General features: G+C 31.8%; 2 protein-coding genes across 2 annotated transcripts; one reads left to right on the plus strand and one right to left on the minus strand.

The window, feature by feature from the left end:
* Positions 1 to 1078: 1078 nt before the first annotated feature.
* On the minus strand, positions 1079 to 6159 carry LOC114717407 (deoxyhypusine hydroxylase). Its single transcript, XM_028902534.1, has 8 exons — positions 6117 to 6159; positions 4154 to 4453; positions 3600 to 3733; positions 3267 to 3502; positions 3043 to 3181; positions 2482 to 2608; positions 1620 to 1738; positions 1079 to 1528 (listed from the first exon to the last, which is right to left on the minus strand). Exons 1-8 carry the CDS (start codon positions 6157 to 6159, stop codon positions 1496 to 1498), a joined length of 1131 nt encoding a protein of 376 aa, XP_028758367.1. The 3' UTR covers positions 1079 to 1495.
* Positions 6160 to 6879: 720 nt separating this feature from the next.
* LOC114717370 (outer envelope protein 80, chloroplastic-like) lies at positions 6880 to 8963 on the plus strand. Its single transcript, XM_028902491.1, has 11 exons — positions 6880 to 6916; positions 6997 to 7063; positions 7159 to 7200; positions 7318 to 7462; positions 7564 to 7728; positions 7826 to 7896; positions 7980 to 8058; positions 8145 to 8260; positions 8345 to 8492; positions 8592 to 8661; positions 8765 to 8963. The coding sequence occupies exons 1-11, from the start codon at positions 6883 to 6885 to the stop codon at positions 8914 to 8916; spliced, it is 1089 nt and encodes a 362-aa protein (XP_028758324.1). The 5' UTR covers positions 6880 to 6882; the 3' UTR covers positions 8917 to 8963.
* The last annotated feature ends 3334 nt before the right edge of the window (positions 8964 to 12297 follow it).

Here is a 12297-nt window from a genome sequence, read left to right on the forward strand (position 1 = left end):
ACTCATCAATAGGAAAATTAATCTGTCTTTTCTTGTTTTGCCGACGGAAAATTAGTCTATCAATCCATCTGGCTGTCAATCAATCCACAGATAATTAATTAGAATCCACTTTATTGCAGCTTTAATTATTTTATGCGTTTTGCTCAAAAGACACAAAAGAAAATAATTATATACTTTTCTATCTCTTATATGAAAATTAATTGATTAATTTGAATAGATTAAAAAAATTAGTTAAGTTAGTTATTTATAATAAATAGATGTTAATTTTTTCGAGATATCCTTGTTAATCAAATATATTGATTAGAACTACATAAATTAAATTCGTGTCTTATATTTAGAATTAAAATAAAAATCAAACAAACTCTTATATTAAGAATTCAAAATATTATACAATAATTTGATATATTTTATAATTATAAATAGGAAAATTTCAAAAAAAAATGACCATTGAATTTTAAAATTTCAAGTCAAAAATTACTACAAAATGTGTTATCATTTGTTTTTTAAATATAATTATTTTCTTTACGAGTGTAGTAACTATAGGCCTCCAATTCGGTTCGAAGGGGTGCAAATGGAAGGGAATGGACAATGAAGATATTTCAAAGTTCAGAAACGCTGGTATAAAAACCAAATTACGATTTTAAAAATAATTTTATGAAGCTCAAAATAATTATGTAAAAAAAAAAATTTTACCTTAACTTAGATGAAAAGCGCTCTTCAAAGGTGTTTTCCGAACCACCCAGGCATCTCATAAATTAAGGATATTGTGCCAACCAAAAAAAACGGATCATTGACATCAAATAAAAAGGTGTTAGAATTAATTTTGATTAAAAGTAATTCTATGATTCTTTTTTTTTTTTTTGATCAGAGAAAGTAATTCTATGATTCTGAAAAACTGAAACAAATACCCCTTTTAAATTAAAATCCAAGCTAATGAACCAGTCACTGATATTAGGTCGAGGAAAGACTTCGGCATTTGATCAGAATGCTTTTAATTTGACCAACAAACCGGTCACACTCATCTCGTTACCCAAGCTTCAGTATCAGCGCACGTCGACTTTTTCCAGGATACAGAGGGTTGAATATGAACATAGAAAAGATATCATTGGCAAATAAGAAAGATAAACTCAGTCCTTGCCTCCCCGTGAAAATGACTCTTGGGAAACATATCCTTTCAACCTTAACTGGTTTGCAACCTCAGTATCACCATACCTTGGAAAGAGCACAGAATCTTGACCATGGTTACATGCCAACAGCAATAGATATCTTACAAGTGATAGAACCACATTCAAAACCCTACTATAGTGGATATGTTTATATAAGACTAGACGTTTCCTATTTTCAACAATTATACTTTGAAAATTTTTAACTTTATAAAAAAGCATCACTCCTCTGTCAGAAATCCTACAAATTTTGAGTCTCCTTTTTTCATTGGTCTCATGCATCAACCTATTCTTCAAGTATCGGCATGACGAAATACGCCAACTTGAAAAACTTATTCAACAAGTGGCGAGCGCATGAAGAGGAACTGCACCATAAAAAAGATTCCATAAAGGGGAGATGCTGTGTCAGTTAACAGAAAAGAAAAATCCACTAGTATTAACGGTTCCTTTACGTACCTCAAATGATTTCCCTGATCGTTCAAATTCTAGCATACTCAGAGCAACTTGACAGCTTTGTGAGACAAGAGGCTCCGGATCAGCCACAAATTCCTCAAGAAGGGCTACACTTCGGTCATCTAGAAGGTATACAAGATAACAAATGTGTTAATTCAACAGGAACACCAGTTGAAATTTAAACTCTGCATAAGTAGAACTAATGAAGGATGTCAGCACCATATAATGCCCAGAATTTAATGAATAAGTTACATGTTCACAGCATATGAATAGTGTTACTTGCCTTCCGGTCAAAAAAAAAAAAGAATAGTGTTACTTGCCATAAATTTTATGTTTTAAATTGATTGATATCAATTTTGTGGTAGTTAACTACTATCATTCAAGTAGCTCAGCAGAACTAAACGAAAATTGATGGGACCTTAGCATACGTACTTCATTTATGTTAGGCGAAAAAATCAGGCAAGTCATGTTTGTTAGTTTTAAAATTTGAGAGATGAGAAATGAGAGAGTAGTAGGAAGACATGATGTTTTGCTGGTTTCAGGCAAACAGAGAGTAGATTCCAACTCCTAACAGCAGAGCCCATCCACATCCACAAAAACTAAAAATTACAAAAGTCTTCATTTAAAACAGATTACACATCTCTTGTAAGAGTGATTTCCTTCAACTATTACTAAATCCATTTATACTACCTAAGTCTTATAAATAGGACTGGAGGTAATATTACATTGACTGTTATGAATTTCATGAATCAAATGATTTTTCTGATTCTGCAAGAGGATAGTTAGCAACCAACACAACACCTCTCTAATACATTATTACTTTGAAATAGACCCCACATCATTTGATAATATTCAGTGGTAATACCTGCAATTGAACCAAGAGCTTCGGCAGCTTCATGTCTAACCATGGGATGCTCATTCCCATCCTTAAGTATATTGGATAGTGCAGCCGAAGCAGCTTTGTCTTGTAATTGGCCCAAAACATAAGCAACCTAAATTTTACAGAAATTACCAGCATAGAAAATTAGAAGTGTCCATTGACCCCCCCCCCCCAAAAAAAAAGAAAAGACAGGAAAAATCATGCGCATACAACTGCAGGAAATAATTGAAAGACAACCTCTAGCCTTAGATGGTTCGTTTAATATAATGACCAATTGATGGCTTTTATCAGTTTGCCTAAACTAAGAAGTTGTGGACGCAAGTATTTATCAATTATCAGACCAGACGTATAAATATCAAATCAATTTATTATTAGTTATAAAAAGCTACCACGCCACCATGCATCCCACTAAGGCACCCTCTAGGCCTTTGCGCTAGGTACATAAGAGATGAGCACATCACCTGCCATATATTCACACAAAGCATACATGCAGAAAAAAGTTCACATCAGGTGATTAAAAAAAAAAAAAAAGAATATTTAACAAACCTCATGGCGAAGGAGAGCACTTTTTGAACCCAAGGAATCAATTATAGCAGCAACAGCTTCATTTCCACCATCATTTCGAAGGGCAAAAAGAGCTGCATACCGTTCATACATCCCTTTTTCTTCATCCAGAAGTACTTTCCTAATGTTGATTAAAATGAGTTAGCAACGCAGTCCTCGATCTCAAGGTCACAGAGGCTTTAGCTACTAGAATGGACTAAACAAACCTCAATTGATCCACAGAAGAACATGAGGCAGCTGGAGCTGCAGGATCGACAGACTTAAAAGGTGATGCATCAATTACAGACAATTCATAACTACAGCCAGAATCTTTCAAATGCTCAATACGGTGAAGAGCCAATTCGCATGTTTCTCGAACCTCCTGAGCTGGATCTAAATCCAAACTATTCTTCAGTAGAGGAACATTACTATCTGAACCAATTGCACCAAGAGCTTCTGCGGCCTATGAAGTTATAACAAAATCATTTATCAATATGAAGGAAGCAGGGTATTAGAAAGCAAAAAAGAAGATTTAAACAAAATATTGAAGAAGCACATGCCTCGTGGCGAACAATGGGATGCAAAGAAAGATCATTTAAAACCGACGCCAGAGCAGGGACGGCTTCCACATCTTGCATTTGACCCAATGCAAATGCAGCCTCGTGTGCCAACAAATTTGAAGAATCCCTTGTGGCTGCAAATTAAAAAGATCAGCTAGGATCAATTTGAGTGAAACCGACAACAATCAAATAAAATAGCACAAAGCTTGTATGTCCGTCACGTCCGCCACAACAAGTAATCTAAATTAGAAAAACTGAACTCGAGTATGAATAAAGCTCTGGGATGAAGACAACAAATGCACTTTTGCCATTAACAAATACACTTTTCCATTAAGTTGATGCAAATTTCCTTACTACCTTATCGTGCAAGTCAAGCATTTAAAACCCTTTGCTTTCTTATTTCATCTCTAAAAAAATCACTTTAACAGTCGCCATACAAAAGAGTGCACCAAATAGGATAGTACAAAACGAAACAATCTGTCGAAGGTTCTTTAGAGCAACATTCGAGAACATGGGAGAAAAAGAAGGATAGAAAAGTATAAGCATCGACTGACCGAGAATAAGGGCATTGCGAGGAGAGGGGCCTTTGAGATTGCGGAGAGAGAAGAGAGCTCTGAAGCGCTCAGAAATCGGTTGCGTGGAATCCAGTAATAATTCACAGAGGAACGTTTCCACGTCCGGCGATGAAACAAAGGCGCCGTCATCCATGGAAGCCACGAAAATAGCAGCGTCGATTTCAGGCTTCAGCGCTCGGAAGTTATGCTCATTTTGTTTTGACGCGAAATCCACCCGCGCCCAGAGGCCCGTTGCATTTTTTTTTTTTTGGGTGCCAGAGATGCCAGTTATGCAGTTCTCTTTTTTAACTTAAAAGATGTTTATAACTTATAAATATACTCTAAAAATGCATTTTTTTAATTTTTTTCTTTTTTTAATTAAAAGATGTTTATAACTTATAAATATATCTAAAAATGCTTTTTTTTAATAATTTTTAATAGTTCTTTACTTTTCTAAAATGAAAGCACAAGACCTATCATTTTTTTAGACTAAAATGCATCAATCTCTCATCTATTTAACCTAAACTGTAGAGAGCTCTTTTTTTTTTAAAAAACCCACATGAACCTCTCTCAAAATTAAAATACATATTGCACAATTTTTTTTTTTCAGTTTTGATATTCAATTCAATTTTCACTCACTCAACCATATGAACCTCCCTCAAAATTAAAATATACTACTTTCGGTTCTAATTATAAAACCCAATTGACTTATTTGAGGAGATTAAGGAAGTAAGTTAAGTTAGTTATTTGTAATAAATAAGTGTTGTCATTCCTAAAATATCCTTGCTAATTAAGTGTATTGGCTAGAACTATCATTGTTAGAAGGATTATCTTGGAAAAAAATGCATAAATATGAGAGACAAAATGGATTGGGGTCTTATAATTAAGACCAAACAAAAAGTCAAACGGGGTCTTATATTAAGGACCGGAGGTAGTATATTGCACAAACCTTTTTTTTTAAGTTTTGATATTCCACTTTCATTCACTCAACTATTAGTTAACTAATAAAATCGACCAATTATTTTGACCAAAGTATCCCTTCTTAATGCATATATTAGCCAATAATTATTGTTTAATAACATATGATATGTCTTTATTTGAAATTAAAAATAATTTTAACACATATCTTAATAATTTTTTGTTATGATATTAAATTGATTATCATATTATAAATTTAATTAATTTTATAAATACATATTGTTATTTTATAATAAATTTAAATGTTTAATCTCGTTTATTTACTAAAACTTAATAAATACATATTAGCTGAAAATGTTTTGTAGTTGTATATATGTATTTTCAATTAAATTATAAAGTTGTGTCTTAATTTAGTAAAATATTAATAAATCATTAATATTAAAAGATAAACTAGAGATTCAATATAATGAGGGGTAAAATAGTAAACAAGATTTATTCTAATATGTTTTTAATTAAAAAATATTCTTAAAGAATCTTTTCAGAATATTCTTTAACAATATTAATGGTTTGGACTAACATATATGTTATTAAAACAGAGGTGATGTTTGTATACTTAAAATAAATAGAAGGGTGATCAAAATATTTTACTTTTTTTTTAAACTGTGGTTATAGTTTTATTTTCTTAAACTGCTTTTAAAATTTAAATAACATCAAAAATTAAGAAAGCCTGAGACTTTAGTCTCCTCTTTTTTTCCATAAAAGATTGCCCATACTATAAACCAAAAATGAAAAGTATATATACCTAAATTTTCAATTATAATAAGAGAATGAAAAAAATACAATTAAGAGAGTATTTTATCGGCAAATTTTTTGAATTTCTCAGATAAATATGATGGAATAATAATTTCTAAAATGTATACCATAATATATTTTGATTTAATAATTAATATGTAGTTCTATGGTAGTATTTTATTTCGCTTGCTTCGCGAGGCCGGCATGAGAAATCAAATTTTACCAAGTGAACAACATGGTTACACTTACAAACCTGGAACTTTAAAAGATAAATACAGAGATTTAAATCCAATCATGTCAAGTATTGAATAAAAACTCGGGTTAATATAATTTTTGATCTTTTAAATTTGTTCTCATTTTGGTTTTTAGCCTCCCAAATTTTAAATTATTGGTTTTGGTTTTCAAGGGACAAAATAACCTAAATTTTTATTAGATTATAGAGACCAATATCTTAAATAAAAAGAAATTTGATGAACCATAATTTATAATTTAATTTGAGAAATTAAAACTAAAATAACAGCAAATTTAAAGGTCTAAAAATTTATTATTCCTGAAAACTCGGTTAGAAAATAGATTATAAGACCCCATTTGACTTTTTATTTGGTCCTAATTATAAGACCCCAATCCATTTTGTCTCTTATATTTATGCATTTTTTCCAAGATAATCATTCTAATAATGATAGTTTTAGCCAATATACTTAATTAGCAAGGATATTTTAGGAATGACAACACTTATTTATTATAAATAAAATCTCCTCAAATAGTCAATTGGATAATTAGAACCGGAGGAGTAGTAAAGGATGCGGGGAATATGTGAAAAAGGTGGCAAAACGATGACAAACTTCGAGTTTCTGCAAAAGAAGGAATGTCAAAGCTTGGAAGCTTAGAACCTTCTCTTTCTCTTATTAATTGGCGACAAGTATGAAATCATGTTGCCGCCAGAATACGCAGCTGCTTCTCTTCTATAATCCTTTATATTGCAGTCGTTCGTAGTGTAATGCCTGTGATCCGAAACAAAGATGGGAGCTCACAAGAGCATTCATGCTGACAAAGGTTCGATCTTGCCCCCTAAATCGTTGCTTTTCTTCACAAATTTTATTTCCCAACAAACTGTGATTCTTCGTGCAAAACAGCCAAGCTTGACATTGGAGTTAATTTCTTACAAAAGCTATGTTGTTCTCATACTCTCCCTTCCCTCAGGTTTCCAAGTTCTTCACCACTTTTTGCTTCAGATTAATCTCTGGCTTTTGTTAAAACTTGAATGCCGATGACTAATTTCTCCATTTCTGTCTTAGTACTATATCTGCTGCTAGTCTCCTTTCTCTGGCTACCGGCAGGTACGTGGAATTTGGTTTAGTTCTTGCTATATATGAACAGCGTGTTTACATGCCGGATTTGGCTTCTCTCTTATTTCAATGACGCAGAAACTAGTTGGTTTGGTTAATTTATTGCAGATTCTGTGTGAAGCACAATAACCTACTGGGCAGAAGCGAAATGCTTGACATGTCGTGGCACATGGGCCTGCATGATTCAAACCTCCTGATAGCATTTAAGAGGCCTCTTCCCATATATGTTGGCCAGCCTTGTTTGACCCTTAAGGTTATTGTATTTGCATTTATAGATTTACTGCTTCATCTAGCTCAGGCTTAGACTGTAGAATTATAACAACAACTTCTATTTAATTAGTATTTCATGTTCAGCATGAAATGTCGCCGGAAGTGCGGATTCACGGCGTTCCCAAGCACAAATTTTCTCATTCTGCAAGTGGAAATGTCAGGTCCTCCACGTTGTCCGTAGGCTTTCACTACATGGATGAATCTTCTTCGACCTCTGATTGGAGCAATACAACCAGCGTTAATTTTAAGGTTTTGGGGAGTTCATAATGTTCCTTAATCACGTTCCATGTCAGTTCGTGCATCTAATTGAATTGAAAGTTCTGTTCTTTTTGTTTCCGCAATACAGCATATCCATTTCACGAATGATGGTGGCCGTTCTATTAGCAAGGACCTAGATGGTTTTCCTGTGTCCTTCAGGTTGCTCAAACTTCATTAATCTCTGTATTCATACAATCTGTTTCGGTATTTTCAGCTTCTTTTTATCATCTCGTATAATGCAGTGGAGATTCATCGGACAACATGATAGTTATCAAGCAAGAATCTAAGTATGAACGAATAACCAATGACCGATTTTCTTATGTAAGATATGCTCATAGTTTGGCGGATATTATATTCAAATAAAATTCCATTTCACTAACTGCAAGTTACTTCATGTTCATATTCAGTTGAGTTTACAAATGGAACAAGGGATTCCATTCCATACCAACTTGCTAACCTTCAATCGGCTCAAATTTGTTGCTTCAAGAGGACTCAAACTTGGGCCAGCATTTTTCTCCACAAGGTGAGTTGAACATAGATAACCACCCTTCACGTTCAACACAACACATTATTCTTTTGTATTGATTCTTCCAGTTTTGTTTAACAGAGTAACAGGTGGGTCAATTGTGGGATCCATCGCTCCTCATTTAGCATTTGCAATTGGAGGCCCTGATAGTGTTCGAGGCTATGGTGAAGGTGCAGTTGGTTCAGGACAATCATGTATCGTTTCTAGGAATGAACTGACTTTCCCATGGGTATAGATCAATTTTTCGTTTAAATATTCCACAGAAACAAGAGTCATAGTCATATCAGGTTGACTTCTTTTTTTTTTTTTTTCCAATTGCTCTGTGAAGAACAAAGGATCAGAAGGAGTTGTTTTTCTGGACTGTGGATCTGACTTGAGGAGTGGCCGCAGGGTTCCTGGTGAGTTTTAATCTAGGAACAAACATTAATATATGTTTGGTGAGAATATTGGGTCTGATGGTTTGGTTATAAGAACCATCTTATTAAAATGAGAATATCGCAGGAAATCCAGGAATGAGAAAGCGCAAGCCAGGGTCAGGATTTGGCATTGGATGTGGCATTAGGTTGAAATATAAGTTGGCTTACTTAACAGTCGATTGTGTTATGAATGCCTATCGACAGAGAATGATTTATTTTGGAATTAACATGGCTTAAGGCATGCCTGTTTTCTCAACCATGTCGAACTCAAAGCTTTGCTTAAGGCAGATTTTAAATACAATCCTATGACATCACAAAATGACCGTCACAGCCAAAAGCAGATTTTCTGTTGTTTTTTTCTTTGTGCTATTACTTCGAACACTCTTTCTCAGGTATTCAATGATGCACAAAGCGCGTATTGAAATATGGAGTTTCAGGTAAAAGATGAATATAACAGATAAAATTGAGCTGCCCTCTTTTTTCTCGAATAAAAACTGAAAACTTACTCGTTAATCAGAACAGTACAAAAACTAGCCGCCTCCATCAAAATCCACCTTTTAATAGGATTAAGGATATAAAAGTTAGCTTCCGTCGCATAAGAAGCTTTTACCAGATAATCAACAATGGAAAGGTTTTCTCTAGCATTATGAAGAATAAGAACCTGCCACTCCCTATGAAAACTATTCCTAACATCATCAACAGCCATTTTATCGTGTATGGTGCGATTACGTTTTACCCATAACGATAATTTTTTATAACTGAGACAAGATTGTGGTTTCCGCAAGTTTGAAAATACCAGATTTTGTCTAGAGAGTTTTCCGGTCACGCTAAATCCATTCACCCCTAATAACAAGCTTGTGTGTCCATAATCTTTGAATCTTTCCGTCAACTAAAGACTTAAAAAACATTTCTACGGGTATGAAAGCAGAAGCAGCTATGGAAATTGAACATGTAAGCAGTAAAACTTGGAAAATTGCATTATCTCCCGTATTTATAAGACTCAATTAACTAATTTAAATAAATTAATAAAATTATAAAATTAGTTATAACATATATTACATGACTTTTTTAATTAGATTATATATTCGTTTATAAACCAAACAGCTTAATTTGAAGAAACACTATAAATATAATTTTTTTAGAGTAATTTTATTTAATTTTTTTAGTTTTTCCAAAATAACTCAACTAGATTTCATATTAAATACTAAATGTACTAGGTAAAATTAAAAACTACGAGTTTACGAGACCAGTTGAAATCCGCAAATACGATTGCTGGAGGAAAACCACGTCAGGAGATTTCTTCTATTCCATAATCCATCCAAAAATTATTACCATGGCTGGTAAATGGCGGTCCTAGGCGGTAACTTGAGGGCCAGATGAAAGTTAATAATGCCTCCAATTCTTAATTAAAAAAGCTAATTTAAGTATAAATATAACATCTTAATTTATTTTATTTCTTATATTATCTATTTTTTCTAATACAGTCCTTATAGTAGTTGCACATATTAAAAGTTTTATCGGATATAGTTCTAGTTCTAACTAATACATGATTGACAAGAATATTTTCGAGAAGATAACACATATTTATTGTAATAACTAACTTAATTAATTTTTTAATCTACTCAAATTAGTTAATTAGCTTTTATATTAAAGATTTGAAGTGGTATTAAAAGAATGATTGCTAATATAGTTGCCGGGCACCTCATATGTTATACACTATATCTCTGGTTCTTGATATAAAAGTTAGTTGATTAATTTGAATATATTAAAAAAGTTTATTAAATTAGTTATTTGTAATAAATAGGAGTTTCTTCTTTAGAATATCCTTATTAATCATGTGTATTAGCTAGCTATTATTACTTGATAGAATTTTTAACTTATGCAACTATTACAAGAATTATTTTAAAAAAATAAATAAATATGATAGATAAAGTAAATTATGGTCTTATATATAGGATTAGATTGAAAGTTAAATTAACTTTTATATTAAGAACCTGACGTAGTATAAATATTTCATATTATCAAAATAGACCAGAGCTAATACAGTCAATACCATAGTTACTAATTACTTTTCACAAATAATAAATTTATGTTATCCATATAAAATTTAAAATTTATAAAAACACATTTAATGTAAAGTTCATGCAAATTAAAATAAATTTTTTTTCACATACTGATTTTTTGAATAGCATAAAATTATTTGTGAAAAACTATATTCCAAACACTTAATATCAGGAGAGCGTTTGAATAAAGACTAACCTATAATTTTTTAAAAAATATTATAATATATAAAAGGGATAATTAATCTATAAGTCCCTATAGTTTTAACTGATTTTGAATCAGGTCCTTATAGTTTTATTTCTTTTTATTAGGTCCTTATACTTTCACAAATTTTTAATTAGGTCCTTGTATTTATTTTTCTTTTTATCAAGTCTTTATAAGTTCCTCTCGTTTTTAATTAAGTCCCTGAATTTTTTACTCTTTATTTTATGAATTCTAATAATATTATTCTATAATCATAAAATAGTATATATTATTTAATATTAGTTTATAAACAATAACATCCTAAAAATAATGAATTATTATAATAATTTTATTTTTTTCCAGCAAGAAAATATTAATTGTTTTAAAAAAATTTCCTGAATTAATTAATTATATTACTTATATCAATTTAATTTAATTATTAATATTTTATATTTCAGTAATCTATTTAATTAAGTTTATATTTAAGTAATAAATAAAAATTAAAACAACATGGACCTGATTAAGAATTTAGGAAAATTATAAGGACTTTATAAAAAAAAATGCAAGGACCTAATTAAAAACATGTGAAAGAATAAGGACTTAATAAAAAGAAAAAAACTATAAGGACCTGATTCAAAATTGATTAAAATTATAAAGACTTGCAAATTAATTAATCCTATATAAAATAAGTATGTAGAAATTTTGTCTTGAGTTTTTTCTGAGCAGCCAATTTTTTTTTTGGGGAATTTCACTGTAGGACCGCAGAAGACAATTAATATCAAAGAGCCCCAAAACTTTCTGAAACCTCACTGCAGGACCAAGGGACCAATCTGATATTAATTTTTAGAGTGAGATTACAATAATACCCCTTCCTTTTATTTTATTAAAAAATAATATTACCGGAGTTACTGTTCTGGCCACCGGAGGTCAGAGGTCCGGCCACCGGCACTCAAGTGGCCGCCGTCGGGGTCCGGTCACGGTGGCCGGAACAGTAACTTCGGCGGGACCTCCGGTGGCCGGAGTTTTTTTGTTTAAAACAAAGTGGCCAAGGGAGGGTTTGAACCTAGGACCCCTTGGCACACTAAAAGACTTGAAACCACCAAGCCAAGCAACCCATTCAATCATAAAATGCAAATAAAACTATATATGACAAAATAAATGCAACAGTCCAAATGTAAGTGAACAAGTGAGATTAGATGATTTACAAGTGGAATTCAGAAATTTGCAACAAAATTAGGCAATTACAAATAATATAATAGAAGTCATAACCTAAAATGCAAGTATTTAAGTGCAAATGAGCAAGTAAAATTTGAAGATTTACAATAAAAGTTTATGGATTTACAACCCAAATTTGGTAAACACAAGAGAATTCAC

Source organism: Neltuma alba, unplaced genomic scaffold (genome assembly GCF_004799145.2).
Source record: "Neltuma alba isolate B1F8T4 unplaced genomic scaffold, ASM479914v2 tig00011735_pilon, whole genome shotgun sequence".
Lineage (NCBI taxonomy): Eukaryota > Viridiplantae > Streptophyta > Magnoliopsida > Fabales > Fabaceae > Neltuma > Neltuma alba.